The 24,859-nt window shown below is 45.1% G+C and overlaps 2 protein-coding genes across 4 annotated transcripts; one reads left to right on the forward strand and one right to left on the reverse strand.

Annotated features, from left to right (window-relative positions):
- Positions 1-4,957: 4,957 nt before the first annotated feature.
- On the forward strand, positions 4,958-5,773 carry H1-7 (H1.7 linker histone). The gene has a single exon (XM_060025959.1). The coding sequence runs from the start codon at positions 4,958-4,960 to the stop codon at positions 5,771-5,773; it is 816 nt and encodes a 271-aa protein (XP_059881942.1).
- A 7,485-nt stretch (positions 5,774-13,258) lies between these two features.
- ZNF641 (zinc finger protein 641) lies at positions 13,259-24,006 on the reverse strand. 3 transcript variants are annotated; one of them, XM_060024675.1, is made up of 6 exons: positions 23,787-24,006; positions 20,911-21,119; positions 20,195-20,286; positions 18,874-19,003; positions 17,962-18,075; positions 13,259-17,092 (listed from the first exon to the last, which is right to left on the reverse strand). In XM_060024675.1, the coding sequence occupies exons 2-6, from the start codon at positions 21,092-21,094 to the stop codon at positions 16,338-16,340; spliced, it is 1,275 nt and encodes a 424-aa protein (XP_059880658.1). In that variant the 5' UTR covers positions 21,095-21,119; positions 23,787-24,006; the 3' UTR covers positions 13,259-16,337. The 3 variants fall into 3 exon arrangements, with proteins under 3 accessions (XP_059880658.1, XP_059880659.1, XP_059880656.1); XM_060024676.1 differs by lacking the exon at positions 23,787-24,006 and adding an exon at positions 22,882-23,625; XM_060024673.1 differs by lacking the exon at positions 23,787-24,006 and adding an exon at positions 22,792-23,625.
- Between the last annotated feature and the right edge of the window lie 853 nt (positions 24,007-24,859).

Genomic DNA, 24,859 nt, shown 5'->3' on the forward strand with positions numbered 1-24,859 from the left:
TTATAACTAATTGTAATGCCTGGTCCATAGGCCTTCAATAAATAGTAGCTCTTCTTCCCTAGATGGATCAAAGGCTGACAAAAATCCATGGGAGAGTAGTTGTGTTAAAATTTTAAAATGGGTATTATTTTCCCAGGAAATGGAGAATTGTTTTTTTGGTTTGTTTTGTGGTACGCGGGCCTCTCACTCTTGTGGCCTCTCCCCTTGCGGAGCACAGGCTCCCGATGCGCAGGCTCAGCAGCCATGGCTCACGGGCCCAGCCACTCTGCGGCATGTGGGATCTTCCCAGACCGGGCCACGAACCCATGTCCCCTGCATCGGCAGGCGGACTCTCAACCACTGCGCCACCAGGGAAGCCCGAGAATTGTTTTTTGAATTGAAATATTTAGAACTGGAATTTTGAAGAAAAAATTGGGGGAAGTTATACAGTATAATACAAGAATGTGTATTGTTAAATGGGAATGCAAATAAAGCCTGCTTTTGGCTGTATTCTTTAGCATGGAAAAAAAAAGCAATTTTTAATAAGTGAATTCAGTTTTGTGGAACTTTAGGTGTTTAGAGATTAGGATAGAAATAAAGTTCTTCATGGTGGGATTGGTATATCAAATTGGGCATGTAGGTATGAGATGTTTTAATTCTCGGACTATAGGAGTTAACATATACATGGTAAATGATTGCTACTTTGCAAATTTCTGTTTCTGCTTTGGCTTCATTTGTACAATATTCTGGGAATCTGAAAAGGGGTGGATGGCTGGGAATTATGATAACAGAATTGAATGATCCCCAGGATGTAGTGTTATTGGGGGGCTGCAGTATGACTGTGTCTTACGATTTCCCAAGCCTCATGTTGAAAGTATAAATCCTCAGAGAAATGGGTTTTCAGCTTGAGATGTAACTGACTGTAGTAGAACAGTTCTTAGATGTCCCATATTTTAGACTCATGGAAAGACTTAACTATTAATAAGCCTTGGATGAAAGACTTAATTTGTATAGCATATCTTTGTTTGGGTTAGATTTCAGTAATACCAAAGCCCATATTTCTTTCTTGCTGTCATTTTTTGGGGGGATATAGATTTTATGTATGTGGGGATGGGTATTCTTAGAGCTTCTTGGGAGGGGTTAGGGAGACCAGATCTTCATATCTGCAGGCTAATTGCTGAGAGGTTTGCCTGGCCCTCCAGTAAGATCACCTGGATCTAGATTCTCTGTACTCACTTCTGAACAGTTGGGCTGAGGATTAAAATGATGATGTCCAATTGCCAGACTGTCTCCATGCTTTTAAGGAATCTTGATATTTTATCTTTGCATTCCTTTTTGTGAAACCACTTTAGTCCTCCCGAAAGCCATGAGTGGACTAGTGGGCTTATTTGCTCAGATAACTGTTGTGGGGTTCTTTGCATTAAAGTGGAAGGCACAATAGTTCAGGAGAGGAAAAGGGTTTTAGAATATAAAACAAAATGAGATGGCAAGTTACTTTTGCAAAAAAAGAGCTAGCAGTTTAAGGTCAGTTGTAATAGATTGTTGAACAGGTTTCTGTCATTCAGTTTGGGGAGAGATAAATCAAATCAGTGCAAGATAACTGAGTCAGAAAGACCTAGCCCCTGGGAACCCCAGGCCTGTGGATCAGGGAAGGGCAGTGAGATATAGATTGAGGTTAGATCAGAGTGTGCTACTAAATTTTGCTGTGCTCTGACATGGAGTTATCCTTGGTGACGTTAGAGTTATATAACTCTGTATGAGGGAATGAGATTAATAAAACCTTGATGTTCTTAGAATTTAGTATAGTAATTAAAGGTTGCTTATTGTCTAAATCAACGAAGATACTCTATAGACACCTCATAGAGGCATGACTACCCTAGAGGAAGGGTCTTGTTTCCAACCAAGGACAAAACGATCTTGCTCTGGAACTTGAAGCAGAAGGATTACGACCAGACATTATTCCCAAGTATACTTTTTCCTCTCCCCCCACCCCCTGCCACCTCCAGCCCCCAGGACTTCCAGAAATTAAGAGCTATTGTTCTTTCTCACAACAGGGTGGTGCTGTCCTCTCTAGGTGATAAATTCTAGTTTGTAATCATAGACTATTAAAATTGGAAGGGATAGTTCAGTCTTATATTTCTGCAGCTGGGGTTGGTAATTCCTGATTGGGGGTATGATGTTGGTTTGCACTGACTGTTTTCCTGAAGAAATCATTTTTTCCTGAAGTATCTTTTCCTTTTGGGGTGTCAGATAATGGGGGTTAGCAAGTAGATTTATTCTAAAGAGGGAGGGATTGGTGCTATGGAAAATGTCAACTGGCTTTCTTGCCCTCTGAACCAGCTGAGTGGTGGTGGGGCATTTGTTTCCTACCTCCCATTTTTGGTTATTCCTCTATTACTTACAGCATATTTATACAGAAATCTATGTGAAATGAATGGTTATATATAAATCAAAATGTTTGCTCTTTTTTGCCATAGGTGTTTTTGATATTTTTTTCATGTATTTCTTTTCCTTTGATTTCAACCTCTCCCAAAGGTTTCCAGTTGGCCTCCTTTCTAATCACAGGGGTATCAATAAACATGGTTGTTTGATCTGGTTCTTGTCTTTCTTTTGTGATGATACCATTATGTGCAGCCAACCTGTTTTTACCTGGAGTCAGCTGATTTGAAGGTCAGACTTCATTGACTTTCCTCCTATTCTCAAAGCAAACGCTTTTGTTTCTTTTTTTCTCTGGTGGTTGCCCCATCCTGTGACCACTGGCCTATGCAGCCATGAAGAATAGCCACAAATGGGAGAAATCAGCACCATGTGGTTCTGCCTCTACATCTGGCAACTCTTCCTTGATGCACTGTCCCTGTGCTGATGTGTTAGCCCCTGCCCCTGGAGATCCTCAGCGTCACAGTACTCTGCCCTGATTAAAAGATTGGGAGAAGGTACAGTGAGTGCTTATAGATACTCTTGATTCTGAGCTGTGATTATAAACTTCCCTCTAGTCTATAATGGAGATGTATAAGGGGGTGGGGAGGGTCAACCTTGGAGAAAAGGAAACCTAGCATAGTAGTTTTAAGAGCTCAGGCCTTAGAATTAAGTAGACTTAGGTTTAAATCCAAACTCTGCCATATACTACTGTGTGACCACTGACATCTGTGTCATTATTATTGTATCTGTCCTTCACACCTTGGCCCTAACCCACCTTTCCAGCCTCATCTCCTGCCACTTCCCTTCTCATTGTCTACTCTCCCCCACCCCCCAACACTTGTGTTTTAACCAGGAACTACCTGGGAGCTTGTTGGAAAGGTAAAATCTCTGGATCCATCCCAGATCTAATGTATTGGAATCTGTACTTTATGAAGTAAGTGCACATTAAAGTTTAAGAAGCACTGGTCTAAGCAACTTCCTGGAACTCTGATTCCTGGAAGAAACAATGCCACAGTCTAGCCTATGACTGCAGATTATATGTGAATGTTCTCTGGAAAAGTATGATATGCTTTGCAATTTGACGTATTCTTTGAATTATTCCCAGCTAAACTGTGTCCAGAATAAGAGGTCCTTGAGCAACTGGCTTCCTTGGTTGCCTTCATTTCCAGTCCTTTGAAATTCATCCTGCTCTTTTCTCCTGATTTTCTGGGAGTTTCCTTCTGAATCCAGAGAAAGCCTCCTCACCAGCAAGGAACTTAAGCAGACTCAATCAAATGCCTGCTATATATAATGAAGGATAGTGTTAGGTACAGCATGGGGCATAGAAATTCAAAGACTGTCTGACTCTCAAGGACCTTTTTATTTAGTTGGAAAGACATTAACATTCAGAGTAAAATAACTTTATGCTAATTTTATGCTTTATATTTGAGTAGCCCTTTGTTATCTACCATCACCTCTTTTGAATCTTTGCAATAATTCTGTGATATTGGTAGGAAGGGATTATTAAGCCTTTTTATTTTATTTTTTTAGATAAACAAGTAGGATTCAAAAATATTAAGGGATTATTAATGTCATATGGCTATTAAAGAGCTAGGATATGTATCCATATCTTCCAGGTGCAGGTTTTTTTCTTTTTTTAAATATTGTGCCACATTGTACCATCTAATACCAAATTAATTTAAGATAAAGAAAAAACAGTATAGGATTGCAGAAGTAATTGTGGGAGTTAAAAGGAGAGAAATTATTTGACTGAAAGAGTCTGAGGAGGCTTCAGTGAAGGAAGCATTTAGTAGGACTTTGAAAGATGAGCAGGATTTATCTGGACAGGGAAGGGATAGGCAATCAGGACAAGAAGCAGAAAAGCACAAAGTCTGTTCAGAGAATAATGATTAGACCAATGTTCTTAGGCTATTTGGAATCTGGATTGTTCCAATCCAATTAAATGAAGCATCTGAACTTCCTAGGTGTGGGAATTATGTTTAGGATAGAGGGACCACAGTGGGTTCTTCCTTTGTTTCATAGTCTTGCAAAAAATCGACCGTGCAGAGAGTCAGGGAGATATGACTGCATGTATCTATCTGGTGGGACCTAAAGGTGGGAGTTTCTCGGCCGGGTTGTGTTTTATAGACTACTACACCTACTTTCTGAAGGCATCGTATTACTTGTGGGTGGTTGGGAGCAACTTCTCTCACTTTGGAGAATGTGGGTAGATGGCGTGCAGGACCACAGGAAAAATAGTGACCTTCAGAAAGCAGCTGAGATCAAGATCAATGAGAAGTATGAACATAAGAGCAGGAAACAAAACCCTGGACATTATGAAGGTGATTCTTTAGGTCTGCATAGGCTCTGAAAATCCGGATTGGTTTAGACCTAGAAGGAAGTGGCGTCTGGTTGGCTATTCAAAGTGAGAAAGACCCGCTACCTGGTTGGAATCTGCCGCCCTCTTACTAGGACGTGACGTACCTGCCTTTGTGACGTGGCCCAGCCAGCCTCAGCCTTAGCTCACACCTTGGTGAGTGAGGTCCAAAGCCAGCGGCCCCGCGGAAGTGGGAGCGGGGCCATGGCTGAGGGGGCCGAGACCATGGGCGAATCCCAAGGTGCTGACGTTAAAACCCAGCAGACCACGGAAAACGTCCTCGGGGGACCGCCGAGGCGGGGCCCGCTCTCCGTGCTCAAAGTGTCCCAGCTGTTGCTCCAAGCCATCGCTGCACACAAAGGGCTGACTCTGGCAGCTCTCAAAAAGGAGCTCAGAAATGCCGGCTACAGAGTGAGCAGGAACTGCGGCCACCACTTGCACGAAGGGTCCGGGTCTCGTGTGAAGGGCACCCTCCTCCGGGTCAGCGGCAGCGACGCCGCCGGCTGCTTCAGGGTCTGGAAGATTACGAAGTCGAAGAGAAAGCCGGGACGCCAGAGTTTGGAGGAGGGTGTCCGCTCGCCCAGGAGAACCCTTCTCTGGACGCGGAGCCCACACAGGCGCTGCGGGAGACGCAGGGCGGCCAAGAAGGCTCAGGAAGTGTGGAGACAGAGCTTGAGGGCAGACATGAGGATGAGGAGGCTAAGGCCAAGGGCCAGGGAACTGGTGAGTTCCAGAGCCAAGGAGGAAGGGAGGGCCAAGGCAGTGGACGAGGGGAGAGGACGGACCGAGAAGGAAGACATAAGGCCCAGGACCCCAGACAAGAAGAGGCCACGCTCGAAGCCCAGGGAAGCAAAGAAACAGGCCCCGGAGAAGCCGGTGAAATGTACCATCCAGAAGCCAACCTCCGTTAAAACCGACAGGGCTTCGAATAGGCGGGGGAGGACTCGTGACCCAAGGGCTGCTCGCACAAAGACTTCCGTTAAATCTGAAGGTCCTCAGAATGCAGCCAGGAATCCATAGTGCGGGAGCAACTTCCCTTCCTCCGGGCACAGATGCCTTTCCCCGCAGGCTCCAATGAGAGCAGCTCCATACTCACTGAAATGGGCAAAACTATTTACAAGACCTTTCCACCACATTGTGTCTGTTTCCTCTCTGCCGCACCTGGAAGGGAAAGGGTGGGTATTGAGGTGAGACCTGTAGCAGAAGCTTGACGGGTGAAGAGAGAAAAAGGAGTTGAGATTCGGTTCCTGTTGCAGGAGCCAAGAAAACGCCTTTCAGAAGGAAAGAAAACAGGTAGAAGAAAGCCAGCAACTTCATGGGATTAGACGAAGTGTTGAATTAATGTTAGATACCCTAGCAAATACATATTGAGTTCTGGGGGGACGGGCATGTAAGCAGAGAAGTGTGGGGATCACTGGGGCAAGAGAAGAATAGACAGCCTTTAGGCTAAGTGGTCCCACTGATCCAAAGTGTTCTTACCTGAAATTCCTTTTAGGAAAAAATCCCTTCTCCCAAAATTGATTGTAATGGGTTGGTAGTTTTTGCCCTGATTTGATAATTGTTTTAACTTAGAAAATATGTCTCATATGTTAATCCTTCGTTAAGTAACAGTGTGTGTGAAAGCTAGCACAAGGCTTGACACATGGTAGGTGCTTATCACAGAGAGTTAAATATGAGTATAACTAATTTGTGATGGAGTGATAATGTGCTATAGCAGAAAACTACACTGGATCAGTACTTAATGAGACCAGGATTCTAGTCAGAGTTCTGCCACTCTGACCTTAGCTGAGTTATTCACTTAATCATTCATGGTCTTGGTTTCCTTCTCTGTAAAAAAAAGTTGGAATTGGACTAGGATTATTTTAGGTGATATTAAGTGTCAGCAAAATGATAAGAGGGACTTAGACATCATGGTATATGCTTTGATTGACAAAATGCATTAAGGGAATTATCAACTGGGAAAGTAATAGCTCCTAGAGAGGAAACTATTAAGATATACAGAATGCATATCAGAAATATAAGACGGAGAAGGCTAAATAATGAATAGCTAGGTCTTTGCTCTTCTTAAAAAAACAACATGTACTAAGCATTATATACCAAATTGGAGCAAATGTACGATTTCTTTGGGTTCTGAAAGCAGGGCTTAAGCACAGTGCGAGAGTAGTTCTCAGGCCATAGGCCATGACAGGACACAGAAATGATGCCTAGGGAAGTAAACATCAGTGTTTTTTTAGAGTATACCTGACCAGTCTTTCCCCAGGAAAGTCTGATATCTTCTACAAGGGGGAACAGGATTTGTATTTAAAACAAACAGACTTAAGTGATGCTGATATTCACTCTCACACCCTTAAATGGAATCACTGCTTTAAGCCTATACAGTGTAACAGCAAAATGCTTGCAGTGTATCTCATCAATAGATGATTTGAACTTTGAAATCTGCCCCTGCTGTAGTTAGGTTTATTGTGCACTTGAATTGTCTGTGAGTGGCAGAATGAAGCAAACAGTCAGAAAATAGACACCTGAAAAGAGGTAATGAGAAACATTGTCTATTGAACACAGAACAAAATTAATCAAATGCTCTTGTGATAGCCAGATGTATTGCTCCTTTATAGTCCCAGGATGTTTTTACCTAAAGAACAAGATGGTCTGGAATTAGAAATCCTTTTCCCCTAAGTTAGGATGGGAAGGACACTGACAACAATTTGTTTTCTAGATTTCCTAAGAATCTTCATGCTTCTGTTTGTATTATGATGATTTCTTCATTTAAGCAAACTTCATTCACTCAGTAAACTTATCAAATTTATTAAGTGCCAGACTTATATAACTTACATAGCTAACAATGGTCATTTCAGATTATTTTTCATTGATAAGCTTTAGGGTGGTTCTGATGAAATATGAGAAATGACCTTAACTCATAGGTAGGCTATCCAGATTATCTAGACCATACTTCTGTGGAAGAAATTCCTAAGAATAACTCATCTCATCCCTATTGTTCACAAATGACTAAGTGTCTGCGAGAGTCTAAACCCTTTGCTGGGACTAAAGATGGATAAAACATAATCCCCACTTTTCAGTGCTCACATTCTAGTGGCATATTCGGGTATTTAACCTTGGTCAGAGCAAATAGGACATCCCTGACATCAATTCTTTGCTCTTCTTTTATCTCAACTGCCTAGTGTAACGATGATCAGAAAATTGTTGGACCTTAGAGTTGTAATGTCCTCTAGCATCAAATATTCAATAGTTGTTGAAAAAAAATACAAATGGCCTTTAAAAATGTGAAAAAAGTGGGCTTCCCTGGTGGCGCAGTGGTTGAGAGTCTGCCTGCCGATGCAGGGGACGCGGGTTCATGCCCCGGTCTGGGAGGATCCCACGTGCCGCCGAGCCGCCGGGCCCGTGAGCCATGGCCACTGAGCCTGCGCGTCCGGAGCCTGTGCTCCGCAACGGGAGAGGGCACAACAGTGAGAGGCCCGCGTATACCACACACACACACACACACACACACACACACACACACACACACAAAAAATATATATATATATATATATATATATGAAAAAAGTGTAACTTTACTCATAAGGGAAATGCACATTAAAACAATAAGACAGCATTTTTAATCTAAAATGTTTAAGAACCTACTCCATTGGTGAGGCTGTGGGGAAACAGGCACTCACATACAATGCTAGTGGGAGTGTAAATCTCCATGACCCCAGTGGAAGAAATTTGGCTTTCAGAATTACAAATTCAGATGTCCTTTGACCCAGTGGAACCACTTTTAGGAATTTACCTTTTAGATATTAATGCATTTGTGAAAAGACTTATGTCCAAGGTATTTCCTGCAGCATTGCACTAAATGATATTAATGGAAATATCACTAGGGGACTGGTTAAACTGTGAACCTTCAATACAGTGAAACAGCATACAGCTACAAAAAGGGGGAGATTCTCTATGTATTGTTATGACAAGCTCCCCAAGATAAATTAAGTGGAAAAAATTCAAGACATTGAGTATACAGACTACCTTTTGTGTAAAATGAAGGAAAACATATCTCTTTGCAATTGTATAAAGAAACTCTGGAAGATTACACACAAAAAATCTAAGTGGTTCTCTATTGTGAGGGAAGGTGATGGGAATTGTAGGAAACACATAGAAATGTGTTTCATTTAACACATTTTCAGATTCGTATAAATTGTAACTTGTTCAAAAAGAAGGTAGAAATTTCCACATAATTGTCAGTTATAGCTTTTTCGTTTATAAGGTGGTTTATACTTTCGCATGCACTATTTCATTTTACTTCACTACAATCTCTTAGATTTTAAATTAAAAAGCTAATGTTTAGAAAATGTACAATTTAGAAATTGACTTTTAACTGCAAACCCAGTGCTCTCTTCACTACAGTTATAGATGTTGAGTGGGGCCTCACCATCTACTCATTAGCTCTACATCTTTTTTTATGTAGGGAAAGGTCAGAAGTTTAGAATTCATTTATACACTTGAGTGTTTTAATAATTTAGCGGTTTCTTGTAGGGAAAAGTGTTCTCCAACACATTGGGGGGAGTGTGTTTTCAGAACATGAAAATATTTCCATTTGTCAGTGGTCTCAAAGCAATAGATTTCTCCTATTCTTCTTTCTCCTCTGAGGACTTCTAACATGGCAAGGCTGTCTGGTTGGGCTGCAGATCCAGCCAAAACCTAAGGGCCTAGCAAGGACAGGAAGACAGGTTGCTTGGGGAATTAATTGATGGACACCATGCTGGAAAGGACTTTAAAAAAGCCAAAGAATTTGGAAGAGAGGAACTGCAGACTGACGGAGTGTCAGCATGAGTCCTGTCAATGCTAGGAAAGACACTGATAGGAGAGTAAGTAGAAGGAAGTCAGGATTTCAGTCGACCACTGGAACTGGCTGAGAGAACAGGCCCATCAATGAACAATCACAGTTGTGTTTCTCCTCCCTCTGTCAGTTCCTTCCCTCTTCCCCTTTTTGGTTAGGGGAAAGATCAGACATGTCAAACGTTTTACTCCAAGTGCCTGGCGGGGGGGAAGTAAGAGTGAACGCAAGAAAATAATGAAACATATGCTGTACGAGGCAGGTAGCAAAACAGCCTGGCTGGTGTTAAGAAAGCTGCAGAGGCAGATCACCCCCTAAGCAGTAGGACTGAAGCTCTTGAAGGCAACTCCCATGAAGAAGAGCAAAGCCTTTGGGCTGCACCCAATGCCTGCAAAGTGATTCCCTCTCCCCACCCCAGTGAAGCTCCATGGGTGAGAGGCCATGTCAGTGGGTCACAGGATGGTGGTTTTACCCAGGCCAGGTTTCCATGTTTCTTCCCCACACTGTTTCTTACCCTGTCCTCTTGATACCCTCTACCAGATGCCCATCCTCTTCACCCTCAAAGGTGAATGCATCTGGTGGACCCAGTTCCTGTCTAACCCCATCTGTGCAGGTTTCCTCTGGCTCCCCCCAAACCTCCAATAATTGCAAATTTGTCTAGGGGGTCAGTTCAGTCACCACCACCACCTCAGGCTCCAGACTCAGGCTCAGCACTCTAAGGGTCTCTCAAGAGTGGATCAGCCCTTAAACGACCCTGAGATGGAAGGCGTCCTTAAATTCATGTGCTAGGCCCTCACTCAGCTCACCCTTGGCCCGGCCTGCTCAGCACTCTGCTCCCTGAGGCTCCAGAATGGGTTGCCTCCCTAGCTGTTGGGAGTGACATCTGGGAGCCAAGACACTAGGAGGGAGGTGGGGAGACCTAACTTGTGGTATCTTGAGGTGTGTGTTTTGGGAGGGGCAGCGAGGGGGCTCCTGCATGGCTGCGTGACTCCCCCTGGAGCCATCTGGTGTTTCCCACTCTGCTGCAGCCTTTTTATCAGGAGAGAAGAGCTGAGAATGGAAGGGAGAGGAGAGGATGGAGAAAGGAAGTCAGCGACACAGCCAATACATCCTTTATTCAACTGACAGGGATCATACTGTATTATAGATCTCTAAAGATACAGATGAAGGTCCCTGGTTGGGTAATCAATGGGAAGTTCACTGTCCATCAGAGGGAACCAAGTCAGACAATAGCTAGAAATCTGGCAGGCACTAGGCTGTTGGGCTGGATGGCCAGTGGGCATACACCCCCAGAGTTGCCTGGAAGAGGGTCCCTTGGCGCACAGTGTCCTGAGGTGTGGCAGGAAAGTGGTGGCAGTGGAGGGGTCGGCTGAGGAACATGCTAAGTACAGGGGCCATCACCATACTCAGTCTCCCAGGCCTGGGACCGCCAGTGCCTGGGACGTAGTAAGCACGCCAAAAATGGAAACTTCATCAAGGGCAGAAGAGCCTGTAGGGAGGGAGTAAAGAGCCTGGATTTGGCAGTACAGGCAACCTTGGCCAAGCCCAGATGTGCGGAGATGTGTATGAGAGAGAGAGGTAGAGTGGGGAGATGGCAGCTGAGATGCTACAGCCAAGCCAAGAATCTGAGGGAAGAAAGTGGGAAATAGGAGCAATGGACTCTACTTAGGCTTGAAGATGACAGAAAAGAAACGCGACAATAGGCAGAGGGACAGGTAGCAAGTGGGCTCACGATGGAATGGAATTGGCTAGAAACGTGAAGTGAGAAACTATAATGGAAGAAGGAGAGGAATTGGGAAGAACAAATACCCTTGGAAAGGTGTGGCATTCCCCAGGCAAAACAAAACAGAAAGCCAAACCAAACCAAACCAACTGAAAAACAGAAGTGGGAGTGAAGAGTGGAGGAAGAGCTCTGCTTACTGGATGGAGGCTGTGGCAGGAAAGGAGAGAGGGAGAGCCTGAGGCCTGGAATTGAAGAAAGCTGTAGCCACCCTTCTCTGCCTTAGGAGACAGGGGTTGATTGCCTCCCCTAAAGAAACCTGGGTTCACTCTAACCTTCTGACGCTGCAGAGCCCCACAGAGGTGGCAGGTTTGCAACTATCTTCATGGGTATGTCTAGGAGAGGGGGTGGAGGAGGTATCAGGGCCAGGGCCTGCAAGACAGATCCCTTCCTGTAGCCTGAACTGGACAGAATCTTCAAAGCAGGAGGAAGCAGTTTTGACATAGGTACCATGGCTTAATTGGTTACAACCTCTACCTAGTAAACAGAGTCTAGGTTCAAATCTTGCTTGTGTCATATCTTACTAAATGACCCTGGTTTCCTCTTATGTCCTGGGGGCTCTCTAATACTCCTGCTGCCCTTGCCCATGATTTGGGTTGGCCAAATCATGGTTAGGAATCCTCTGCATGGCCCCTTATTGGTCTCCAGTGCAATTGTGGGGTAGGAATACGTGGGTCCTTAGGGGCTTGGGACAGATGGCCTTACTCTCTACCTTTGTGCTAAATGCCCACCCCGCCTACCTCCAGGGCAACTTATTAGGCCTGAAAAAGGACCAGATAACTAACAAAGGAGGACCATTTCTTTGGATTTTTCGGTTTTACATTGGATTTACCTTCTTTGAGGTGTCTGCTCCTTTTTGTCTTTTCAGATTTCTAGACCCATGAATTCTCAATACCCATTTAAGAAGCTCCAGCCCCAACCAATTACAACAGCTTGGTAGTTACCCCACCACAGTTTCTGAAATTGGTGACTAACCCAGTTCTTTCACTGACTTAAGGGTGGGGGAATAACTTGGGACTCGAGAGGAATTGAACTGAGGAGCAACTAGCCTAGGATTTTGCAGAAAATAAATCTGAGAACAGGGGTGTGAAGATTCCATCTCTCCCTATTTGAAGACGGTGAGGAACCACTGATTAAAATGGAATTTGAATCTCCTAGCCAGTGGTTCTTAAACTTAAGCCTACATCAAATACCCTGGTTAAAAGGCATGTTAAAAGACCGATTCCTGGGTTCCATCCCCAAAGTTTCTGATTCAGTTTGTCCAGGGTGAGAATTTGCATTTCTAAGACAAGTTTCAGGTGATATTGATGCTTCTGGTCCGAAGATTGCATTTTGAGATCCATGGCCTAGTACAGCACTCTGAGGAATAGAAGTAAACTTTGCCATCTCAGGATCTCTAAGGGGCCTAAGGGAATAGATTTCACTTTTCCGTTGTTGCCCAACCCCACTCACCCCCATCCAGTGTACTCAACTTAACAGAGATGGAAAGAACTTGTCTTCTGGAACCTCTGGTTCTGAGTCAGGGCTCACCTTGCCCTTGATGGAAATAGGAAACAGTGGTTTGACTGTAGGAGTGCTGGAAAAGGGAGGATTTTGTCCCCAGTCATCACCCCTTTGCTCCCTGAAGGCGTAACATCACTTTAACAAGGGAAAATCTTTTCCCTTTTCCACTTCCACTATCAGAACTACAGTTTAAAATGTAGATAGTTCTGAGAAAGCTAACCCTTTGGTTACAATCTCCATTGTAAGGGATTCTTTGCAGAGATACTCTGATGGGGTGGAAAGGCAAGGATACTTGGGCTCTGAATAGGGTAGAGGCACCACACAGAGGGAAAAAGGTGACAGGTCCCTAAAGATGGACTTCCCTATTTTACATTTTGCTCAGAGAGAACACGGAGATATTTTTTATTTAAAGGGGATAGGATAGGGTAGACATGTGGCAGAGGCAGTTGGGAGGAAGATGGGAGTGTTCCCTGTGGGAAAAACCACTCAAATCTCTTTGCCCAGCTGATGGCTGTTGCTTATTTTATTTTTCGTCCAAGGGAAGTGGTGTTGGACGGAGGTAGAGAAGACAGCAGTACAGCAGAAATGACCTAAAGGGATGCCCCTTCTGCAGAATGCCCTTAGACGCCATGCTGCCTTTCAGTTGGGTGCTATGAGTGCACCTACACTTTGGGGGCTTCACTTTCTCACCTTACAATTACTAAAACAGATCAAAGGCTGGAGGTTAACACCTGGTCGTTAAGAGGCATGATCCGATGGTACGGACAGTCACCTCATACAAGTCTTTAAAACAAGGTTCGTGAGGAGCTGGATTTGTCAGCATGTCATATGAATTTTTTAAAAAACATAGAGTAGAATGTAAGCACTACCCTTCAAGTCATTAAAGACTAGACACTCCTTATATCCTATTGCCTCTGGTATCTTAGTCCTTAAAATGTTTAGTGATCCTTGCCTTGTAATTCTTGACACAAATATATAATGACCATATTGGGTCAGGGTGACTCCCTTTCTGTGACCCCTGTTTAGTGACTCCATGGATGAGCTCTGAACCTGTTAAATGTGTATGCAAAACTAAGTGAATTACTAAGATCTTTTTTTCCTCAAAAGTGAGTTTCTGGTTTTTATCAGATTCTCAAAAGGGCCTGTGATCCAAAACAGGTACTGAACCATTGCTCACAAAGAGCTGATGTGTATTAATGAATGAGGCATAGTGGGAGGGTAAAAGAAATGGCATAGTCCAGTTTTGCCAGTGGAACCCAATATTTTCCTGTGCCCTGGGGCATCTCCTAATACTGATCCTAAAATGCTCCTGTCTCTGAGGACCTGGGACAAGGATGCCTTACAAAGGGCTGGCCACTTTGCTCTATTCATAGGAACATAAGCAAGAGAAGTACATTCTGGGCAAAGAGGGAAGGTTGCTCTGAGTAGAAGGGAGGTAGGGGCTGGGTTGCTCAAGTCATATCCACTCTAAGAAGCCCAGTGAGCAAAATGACCCTATTTTTGGCTCCATTTGGGCCCAGGACTCTAAGGAGCTATGATTCACCCAGTTTTTCCTAAGCAAGTGGAAGAGTCATTAAACTAGACTGTTGCAGCTAACTTCCTCTTGCCTCTCTGGTTAATTCCACCAACTGTGGTTGAGAAACGTGTGTTAAGGAAAAACCGGAATCTAAGCATTAAAGAGAAAATATCCCACTTCCATCCTCTTTGCTTTTCTCCCTCCCTAACCCCAAACTGTTCTTACATACAAGGTAATTTTTAAATGATAAGATTGGTATTAACACATCATCAACAAAGAGAAACAATGACCAACTCATCAACTAATGGATGCTAGAATACTTATGCAAGTTCTGGAGTTAAGAGTCTTAGTGCAGATACCTTTCCAGAATTGGGAGGAAAATCAACCAGAAATCTCATTACCCTGCATCAGCTGAATAGCTAAGCCACAGCCATTTCCCCTAAAGTTCTGTTTAGGGGAATGAGATCCACAAGAATAACTCTGCCCCCTTGATGAGGCAGTCAAGGTCAAACAAGAGTGATGATAACAACCTGCAGGCACTGTGACTCCTGCCTTAATTTCGCAGCACTTCAAACAAGACCAAAAAATCCACTAAGCACAAAGCTTCTATATGTACCTTGCTTAAAATCAATTAAGAAACAGCTCACCTCACTGAGGATGTCTCTTTCTCTCTCCACTTTGGCAAAAAGAATCTGTGGCCCAGAGATTCAGACCTAGACTTAAATATCCACAGTTGTCTTGATCTCAGTGATACTGGGGAAGGCTTTATATCTCAACTCCCACAACTTAACCCTTTCCACTAGGGCTCCCTTGATCACTCAGCTTACTTACTATCTTGAAACAAAACAAAAAAATCCTTACAATCCCCACTACCCTCATCCCCAGAACACAGCCCCTAGAAAATCTAGCTTATACAGTTTGCACTTTGCATGCTCTCTTCAAAGACCCTGCACACAGATACACAGACACATAAAGACACTGTCAAGAGGAAAGGGGTCTGTTCAAGGGGATAAAGTATTTTTCTTCTGTGTGGGCCTGGGTTACTTGGGGGTATGAGGTCCACCTCTTAGCACTGTAGTGTGGTCGCTCAGCTGGATATATGTAAACGCAGGGTGAAGGGAGCAGGAATAGGGGTGAGAAGGTTATTGTTTCTGTTTTTCAGCAGGTTGGGTGAGAGGTGTGGATGTATGTTCAGATGATCGGTGTAAGGATGATGGGCCCACACAATAAGAAGGTCGGCCCCTCAGCTTTCATCTGGATAAAAAAGGGGGCTCTGGGTGCCTGATCACTATCTCTTTCCTGTTTCCTCGTTACTCTCTAACCCAGTGTTCACCAGTATGTTTCATGGAGTCACCAGTTCTGTGGGATGTGAGATAAAAAGGATACTGAAGTCAAATAAATTTAGGAAACACTGCATTAAAAGAGGCTTAACCATCTGCTCTACTGCATAAATTTTCAGAGCCTTTAATATGCCAATATGGTCTTTCTCTTCATATATATATATATATATGTATATATATAGATAGATAGATATAGATATAGAGAGAGAGAGAAAGAGAAAGAGAGAGAGAGAGAGAGAATAGTTATGTTACGGAAGGGTGATACTCAAAATATTTAACGACTGGTATGGCATAAGCTCCAACCAACCAATCCAAGCAGTTTGGGCCTTAGCCAAAAACTGCTGGTACCACTGTACCCTGCAGAATGGGCTCAGGCTGAATATCAGCCCATGCAGTAGGCACTGTTTCCCAAAAGTTTTGCCCAAAGAACTCTACTTTATGTGGCATCTCATAGAACTGGTGAGAAATACTCTGGCCAATGCTGGAACCTCATCTTTCTAGGGATGGACTGGGACTCATGACTCTGGCCACGGGGGTGCAGGAGAGGGTCAGCTCTGGCAGAGACTCCTGGTAGCACCGGTTGAAAGATGTGACCACAGCTGCAACAGAAACAGATTTTAAAAGACAGATGTCCCTCTGTCCCAGCTGCTCCGGGGACTCTGTCCCTGGTGGGTCAGCAGGTGCCTGTCCAGGTGATGTTTACGGCCGAAGCTCTTCTCACAGCGCGGGCACTGGAAGGGCTTCTCCCCGGTGTGCGTCAGCCAGTGTCTCACGAGGTGGTGCCGTCGGCCAAAGCTCTTCCCACACTCAGTGCACACGTGGCACTTCGGCACTGGGGGAGCGCGCTGCCGCTTCCGAGCCCCAGGGCTCTCTCCAACCTCTTGGCCCTTGCAGGACTTGCCTTCTGCATGTACTCTCTGGTGGCTGGCCAGATGGGAGTTGCATCGGAAATTCTTGCCACACTCAGAGCACTTGCTGGGTTTGTCATGTAGGTGGGTTTTCTGGTGTCGGATCAGGTGATGTCTTCTCCCAAAGCTCTTCTCACACTTGAGGCAGCTGTAGGGCCTCTCCCCAGTGTGTGTTTGCTGGTGCCTGGCAAGGTGGGAGCCCCACACAAACTGTTTCCCACACTGGGGGCACGTGTGCGGTCTTAACAGGGAATCCATTTCTGTGCTACACAGAAGGTTTGAGAAGCTATCTTCCTGAAGAAATGGTGGGCCAAGGAGCATGCCTCTGGAGCTCCTGGGCATGGAATCCCAGCTCTCATCCTGCTCTGGGTTCCAGAGAACGGTATCTTCAGACACACTAGATAACATTCTGGGAGGTTCTGCTTCTAGTTCAGGGGTATCCCCTTCGTGCTCACTTCCATCTCCTGTGGAAAAGGGAAAATACCGACCCCAAGAGGGGAGTCACAAGGGAGTACCCCAGGACCTGAGTCAGAGGTGAGGTTGTATGATGCCTATTAGGGCCTAAACCTCACCCCATAAAGGCTGAGAGAACAGATTTTAATGTTGTATAAGACAGTGCAAGAGGTACAGAGGTTAAAAGCCTAGGCTTAGGAGACAGATACCCAATTTCGAATCTCAGCTTTCCCACTTAACTTCTGTAGGCTTTCATTTCTTCTTCTGTAAAATGGGAATCATTATAAGATAGATGTTATAAGACAGATAGTACCTGCATATAGTAAGCACTAGTAAATGGTCTATGCTATTGTTGTTACTTATTTATTACTGTTATTTATTTAGCACTTAAAAAAAAACTATTAATCACCATCTTCCTGCCTAAGCATAGATGGAGAGAGTTAAGAAACGTGCTACAATCATCACTGGCTGGGTGACCACCTGTCAGCACTAGAGACGCTGTGGAAGGCATTTCCACAATGGGTGGCAGGTTGAACAACCACAACAATTAACATTTACTGAGTGCTTATTATGTGGCTGGTACTGTTCTACTACGGTTACATATTTAAATCTCACGATAATTTATAGATGAGGAACCCAAAGATAAGTTAATTACTTTTCCAAGGTTCCACAGGTATGGTCCTGGATTCAGATCCACAAAGTTTAGCTCCAGAGCCTGCCCTCTAAACCACTGTGTTACACCGTCTTGCTTTTGAAGAAAAAGATCTCTAAACCTTTCAGTACTGTAACTCTCTGAGGCAGAGGACGGATTAGAGGGCCGTGTAATGATGAAACTCCAAAAGGGGTGAAGGCCGTGGCTGAGTGTGTTCTACGTCATTACCTGTATATGTGACCTTCAGAATGTCCCTCTCTTCTAAGTCCTGGGGGTCAGGAACCCATTGCTCTTCCCCTCCTTCTAGTTGAGAAAGCATGTCCAGTTTGGGGATTGGAAATCCTGCCCATGGGAAAGGAAAACAGAGATGTCAATTAGTTCAACCGTAATTCTCATTTCTGAAAAAAGCTGTTTCCTAGATTATTCCCTGGAACTCTATAGATAAAAGAAAGGCCAGGGGACTTCCCTGGTGGTACAGCGGTTAAGACTCCATGCTCCCAAGGCAGGGGGCCCCGGTTCGATCCCTGGTCAGGGAACTAGATCCCGTGTGCCGCAGCTAAGACACAGCGCAACCACATCAGCAGAGAAATATTAAAACATGAAAAGATAGAAGGCCAGATACAAGCCTTTCCCTCTTCCCCCCTCCCGTTTCTGTTCAGTCCCTCTTCTTTCTTTCAGAAAATCATACTTTCTTCCCAATGAGTGCTCTCTTCCACTCAAATTTCAAATACTTCCAGTCCCACTGTCTTTTCTGGTCATAACTTCACTTAATTAGCCCTACTGCAGCTGTCTCACCACCTACACTCCCATCTTTCCCTAGGTGGTTTCTGAGTTTCCAAGGACTCAGTTCCATCTCTTAGATGTCCTTCTCTCTGCTTTGAAAGAACCTCCCAATTCCCAACCAAGAAGAGCCTAAAGTTCTCTTCTCTAATAATTCACATCATTTTGTTGTTTTTAAAAATATGACACTTTACTTCCATTCCCTTTGAATTAACTCTAGCATTCTTTCTCTAGTGGAAGCTTAGACAGATTCTCTGCCTAGAAAAGAACCCCAAATAGACGCTCTCCAACAGCCCTGGAGCAGACGACTCCATTCTCCCAGAGCACAGTCATTTAGTGGCTGGGGAAGGTCATGCTTACTTAGAGAGACTACTATCCCACAGTTTTCCTGCATGACGTATTCTCCATAAAAGTCTGTCTGAGAAGGGTCCAGGCTCCGCCACTCCTCCTGAGAGAAACACAGTGACACATCCTTGATGGTTACCAGGCCCTGAAACAAAATGTAGCATCATCTGTCAGCAGCTGTTCCTTAAGGGAAATGGGTTCTCAGTATAAAAGGCTGAGGTAGTAGTAGAGGGGAGAGGGCAAGAGAGTGTCTAGAAAAAGAACTGCCCAGAGGTCCCTGGGCAGGGCACATGGTTTTGGTGAAGAGGAAATGAGGAAAGGGGTAAAGGTAATGGTCTGTGAATGAGTGAGGAAAACGGCTGTAGAGGATTTTCCCAAATTGGGACCATGAGAAGTTGGAGGCACCACAAACTCTTTGGTCCCTCTGTTTAGTTACAGGTGTCTGCCCAGTCTCTTCTCACCGGCCTTATTCTTTTCCTTGTAGAAATTGTGTCCTAGCTCCTCCTTTCTCCACTTGACCTTTCCTTTCCTATCAGCACAAAAGAATATAGAGAAAATATTCTTTCTTGCCCCCTTCCCCTATTATGCCATATCCTTGTCTTTTAAGGCAGCATAGTGTGGCAGTTAGGAGCCCAGATTCTGGAGCCAAATGACTCCTAGCTCTGCCACTTATTAGCAGTATGACCTTACACAAGTGCCTTAATCTTTTCCTGTCCAATTTTCTCATCTGTAAAATGGGGATAACTGAGTTTCTCTCAGGGTAAAATGAATTAATATACATAAAGCACTCAGAGAACAGCAAGCATGGTAAGCACTTTGGGAGTATGGATACTACTACTACTATTATTACTGTCTTCCCACGGCTCTCCCCTTGCCTTCTGAGTCTAAACCTGTTTTCTCTCTCTGGCTCTGCCCCTTTTTACATCTTTCTATCTTCTATTCTTTTCCATAAATGCTCTATCATCCACCCAATCCTGTCTACTTTATGTTCTTCTAAGCTTCCTTCAGGTCCTCTTTTCCTAATATTTCCAGATTCATTTCTTAAAGGACATTAATGAATTATTCTTAAATTCCCCCTGTGGATAGCACAGCCATCCATTAAAAAAAAAAAAAAAAACACCTAACCTCTAGGAATTCCCTTCTTCTCATCATGCCTCCATTCATTTTTTAAAAGGGTATTATGAGCCCCTTGGAAAGGGACAGAATCTGTTCAGACATAAAATGGACATACCATTAGTGGTCATGTGAAATGACAAATCAATGGAATGATGCAAAGGCTGTAGAAAGGCAGCGTTGAGAAAACCCTGAGAGAGGCCAAAGGAAGAACACAGCCCACCTGTGATCCAGCTGCAAGCAGTGCAGCTGCCATCTCCCAATCTCCAGTGCTCCCTTCCTGGGGAATGGCAGGAACCCAGGGAGCCGACTGAGCTGGTGAGGGGAGAGAGGAACCATTAGACATGGAGCATCCATCTTTCCCAGTTAGAGTCTGGGCCCTATTTTAGAGGGGCTTAAGGGTCACTTTTTTTTTTCTATATTTATACCCATTGGTAAGACTCCAATGCATAAATGTAGTAGAAAAGACCCTCCCTCAAAATATCCTGAAAGGGTACTGAGTGGTTGTTAGTAGAGTATTTATCTCATCCATTTCTACTCGACTAGCTGTGGTTTGAACTTATATTATTTGAATGTAATTTTCATCTTGTAAAGTGCATTTTACTGAGTGTGTTTTCCAACAGCAGTCAGTGTTTCTGTCACTTCCTTTGTCTCCCATATTTGTTACCACTAACCATGTAGCACGTGGAGGGAGTGATTATGCAAGAAACGGGAGAAGCCCAGTTACATGGTTTGCAGAATCCAGGTGTTCATTATATTAGTATTTCTGTGACCAGAGTCCAGAAGTTCCTTATATTTCTGTGACCTAGTCCTGGTACTGACTATGCTGTGCAGTCAGTCCATGGCGATTTGGGGATTTTTAACTCTACTTTTTCAACAGAGATTAGAAGACTATTCTCTGCACTGTGCTTCCCACACACACCCCCTCCGGGCTCTCACCCTTCTCCTGAAGCGACTGTGGCTCCTCTTCAAGGTCACAGCACAGGTGCTCCAGTGGCCCTGGTGCTGTCCTCCATGGCCCCTCTTCCTGGCTTCCCCTTTCCACCTGGGGCTCTGCTCCATCCAGCTGAACACTCATTGACTCCCATCCTGTCCCCAAGGCTGCAGTCTGTTCTGAAAGCATCTTTGCTACAAACCCAAATTGTGACCTGGAACAAATTCATATCAGTTATGCCCATGAAAATGGAAAGGGGTGATATTCCTAAGGGAGTTATGGAGAACAGCCCAGGGATAAAAGATGACACTGGATAGGAGGAGCTTGATGAAAGATGAACTTTAAAAGCTTGATGTGTTCCAATCAATTGAAGCTGAGCCAGAAAAGAGCAGGTGCTACATAGCAAAGTCACAAATGGTTATTTTGGGGCTGGAAGAACTTCATTTTAAAAAAAAAGAACAATTCTGGAAATTCAAAAGCTATCAATTAATTTCAACAACTGAAAATACTTAACTGGAAATTTCAACCACTGAGTGTAAGCAATCTGGAAATATGCAGGACAGGATGCAAACAGACTTGCACTCAACAAAAACAGATGTAATTACACATAAGATTTTCTGCCACAAATCCCATTCTCATCAGTTAGTTTAGAATGAAATGATTACTATAGGTAGAAATCCTAGTCAAAGGGTGTATTTTTTATGAGGCTGTACCAAATGGTGCCTTACTTAGGACAAGCCTCAACAGACAGACATATAACTTGTCACTCTGTTGCAGAAAATGAGAACTGGTAGTAAATATGGTAGAAAGATCAATAACTTGGAAAGCAAGTATAAGACTCTAAAGCAACCCTAAAAGATAAGAGAAACTGTTGGTCAGTGAGGAGCTAATGTCTGATTGGGAAAAGAAAAAAAGAAAGGGTTTGGACTAGGTAGAAAAGGGGAAGCAGGTGCTGCTAGCATGACCCTGGGGTGAATTAACAGCCCTGTGATTTAAGACACAGGAAAGAACCTGAGACACAGGATAGAACCAGTCAGATCTCATTATAAAAATGTACTCAATTTTAAAGAAGCGTATGGTCAAGCCAGAGTGTGTTCCATCAGAAGAAACAAAAGTGAAGAAAGGGATGGGAAATATGTACACTGGGGGAAAGTTCAAAACAGTGGACATAGTCTTCTCTTGACTAGGGAAGAAGGCTGATGAATGATGCTGCCAATGAATAAAAAGAGATGTTTTCTATCTGTATGTAGATCTCTTCTCTTGATTGCAAGAGAAGAGATTTAGGTTAGATTAAAAAAACATTCCTAATAATCCTGCAGTGCATAGGACCTGGTTGAAGGCTTTTTGCTCTGGACATCTTTGGAGCAGGACAGGTTGTGTTGTGATAGCGGTCTCCCTGCCTTACAGCAGGGAAATAGTCTATGAGACTGTGAAGAGTCCCTTTTTGCTTGGCAACGTCATATTTTTGTGATTCTTACTCACTGCCCAAGCAGTCAGAGCCAGTGAAAGTCTTCCAAAAACAGGTCAGAACCTTGGTAACTGTTCTGGCTCACTCATATCCACCCAAAAACATTTGCAAGAATCCAGGAGCCCAGGATTGGTAATGACAACTGTCAAGTTGTTTATTTTCTTGCCTATTTGTCTTCGACAAAAGAGGTAGGTGGGAACTCTAAGCTCAATGCACAGGAAGGGAACAAATTTCCCTTTCATCTCAGAAGTCCAGAGATGTCTCAGGGCCTCATGGGAGCATCCTGGACTGATTCCCAGCTTACAAGGTTTCCTTTTCAGAGAATTCTCATGAGAAAGGACAATTCCCAATAAAGCAATAAAGGAAAAGTTCCATTTTAGCTTTTTCCTCTGAATTCCAGCCCCTGTATTCACTTAACTTTTAACATGTAAAGCATGGATTCCCTCTCTTCACCAGATGTCTTCCTCATTCTCTAGCTCCGTTTGAAAGTCCTCTTTCAGGACGTTACCTCTAGGTAAATATCTGGACACCTCTGAGACCCACTTCTCCATCTCTCCAGCAGCAGAGTCCCTTGATAGGAAGCCTCTTTCACAGGCCAGATGTGAGCCTCTCCAGACCACTGACAGAAAACCTGTGGAAGTGCTAGCAGAAATATCAGCAAAGGAGGGGGCAGGTACTTGTCCTCAAACTGCATTTGCTAAAATATTTGCTCTCTCAGAGCCAGCATCTGGGCAGTTAAGGTGTCAGCCCTAACCCGGTTTCTCCCGGCTCCAGGATGATCCCAGGCCTACTGGAGTCGGGGTTCTAAGACTTTCACTTCCCCCTTTTCCTCACATATCTGGGGGGCATAGCACCTGCAGAAGTTGGTTTCTGCAGCAAGTGTTGTTGGATAGAGAAAGGGCCATGCTACCGAAATGAGTAGTCCAAGGACACAGGGACAGTCGCGCTGTCAGAGAAGCCTGGCCCCTGTCCCGGGCGGGGCGTGGGCGGGACGGGCGCCCGCTCCAGAGTAAGGTTGCTTCTGCCCTCCTTGTCACAGTGCCCCTGGAGAGGGTCAGATTTCAGAGAACCCGAGAGAGGCAGAGCTGGAGCAGGGGAAGTGAGGTCAGAAAACAGGTTTCTCGTGAACTGGGGCATGAGCAAGTGAAGAAAAAGGAGCCGCGGGGTAACCTGCGAGCGGTGACAGCGGTGCGAACCCGCGGGGCCTGACAGCGACGATGGGGGGACGGGGAGACGGGAGGGGCGAGCACAGAGTGTCAGTGTGGCCGACCCACATCCCCCCAGAATGGCAGCGACCCAGAGGCCGCGACGACCCTCCTCCCCGCCCCCACGGGTGACCGGCCCCACTCACCGCCCCGGGAAGCCAGGCGTCCCTCCCTCCAGCCGCGACTCCCTCCGCCCGGCCCCACTCACCCCGGTCGTCTTGGCCTGTGGCCCGGTGCCTCCCTCCCGGACGCCGCCTGCCCCTCCCCTCTGCCCTCGCTTCCTCGGAGCCGGCGGCCGCGGAGCCAGCGACAGGCGGAGACGGCGGCCCAGCGGGCGCGGGCGGGGCGGGCACAGGAAATCCCCGCCCGCTTCCGGGGCTCGGCGGCCGCGGCGGCGCCGAGGGGCGTGGGGGCCGGGGCGGGGTACGGGCTGCGCCTCCAGGGCCCCCAGGCGGCCCGGACCCGCATCTCGGCGCCCGACGCCCCTGGACGCCGTGGGCCCAGGCGCCAGGATCCCGGCCGACCTTGGCGGCTCGACCCCGCCTTCTCCCTGACTGACCATCTTCCGTCCTGGCCACGCGGCCTCCCGTGGGGTCCTTTGCACACAGGTTCATTAATTACCTCGACATTTAACAACCTATCCTCACATGCCAACGATCGATGTGAGAGAGATTTCTCGAGACAACGGTCTGGAATTCCTCAAGGAGCTCACCTTCTAGGTTTCAGGATAGCCAGGGTGATGATAAGGGGCTGGAGAGAGCGTTGAGGAGGAGTCACTAATTCTGAACGAGGTTGACTTCACCAAGACGTGTGTCTGAAGTCGGCCTTGCGCCTGCATTGTCCAATTTGCGGGAGCCACCAGCCTCCGGATTGAGGTGTGTTGTAACATACACACCAGATTTAGAAGACTTAATTAACAAAATGTACAATAGCTAATAAGCAATATTTTGAATATGTTCGGCTAAAATGTATTGTTGATATTCACTTCACCTACTTCTTTCAACTTTTTTTTTAATACTTTATTTTTTTAACATCTTTATTGGGGTATAATTGCTTTACAATGGTGTGTTAATTTCTGCTTTATAACAAAGTGAATCAGTTATACATATACATATGTTCCCATATCTCTTCCCTCTTGCATCTCCCTCCCTCCCACCCTCCCTATCCCACCCCTCCAGGCGGTCACAAAGCACCGAGCTGATATCCCTGTGCCATGCGGCTGCTTCCCACTAGCTATCTACCTTACGTTTGGTACTGTATATATGTCCATGCCTCTCTCGC

This window comes from Delphinus delphis, chromosome 11, assembly GCF_949987515.2.
Source record: "Delphinus delphis chromosome 11, mDelDel1.2, whole genome shotgun sequence".
NCBI classification, from domain to species: domain Eukaryota; kingdom Metazoa; phylum Chordata; class Mammalia; order Artiodactyla; family Delphinidae; genus Delphinus; species Delphinus delphis.

Bases quoted from the DNA above. Each gene is read 5' to 3' on its own strand.
- H1-7 (XM_060025959.1), top strand. From the start codon at position 4,958: ATGGCTGAGGGGGCCGAGACCATGGGCGAATCCCAAGGTGCTGACGTT.
- ZNF641 (XM_060024675.1), bottom strand. From the start codon at position 21,094: ATGCTTTCAGAACAGACTGCAGCCTTGGGGACAGGATGGGAGTCAATG. The intron at 20,287-20,910 runs GTGAGAGCCCGG...TCCCCTCACCAG, and splicing joins ACAGTCGCTTCAGGAGAAGG to CTCAGTCGGCTCCCTGGGTT. The intron at 18,076-18,873 runs GTAAGCATGACC...TCCCATGGGCAG, and splicing joins TGGGATAGTAGTCTCTCTAA to GATTTCCAATCCCCAAACTG.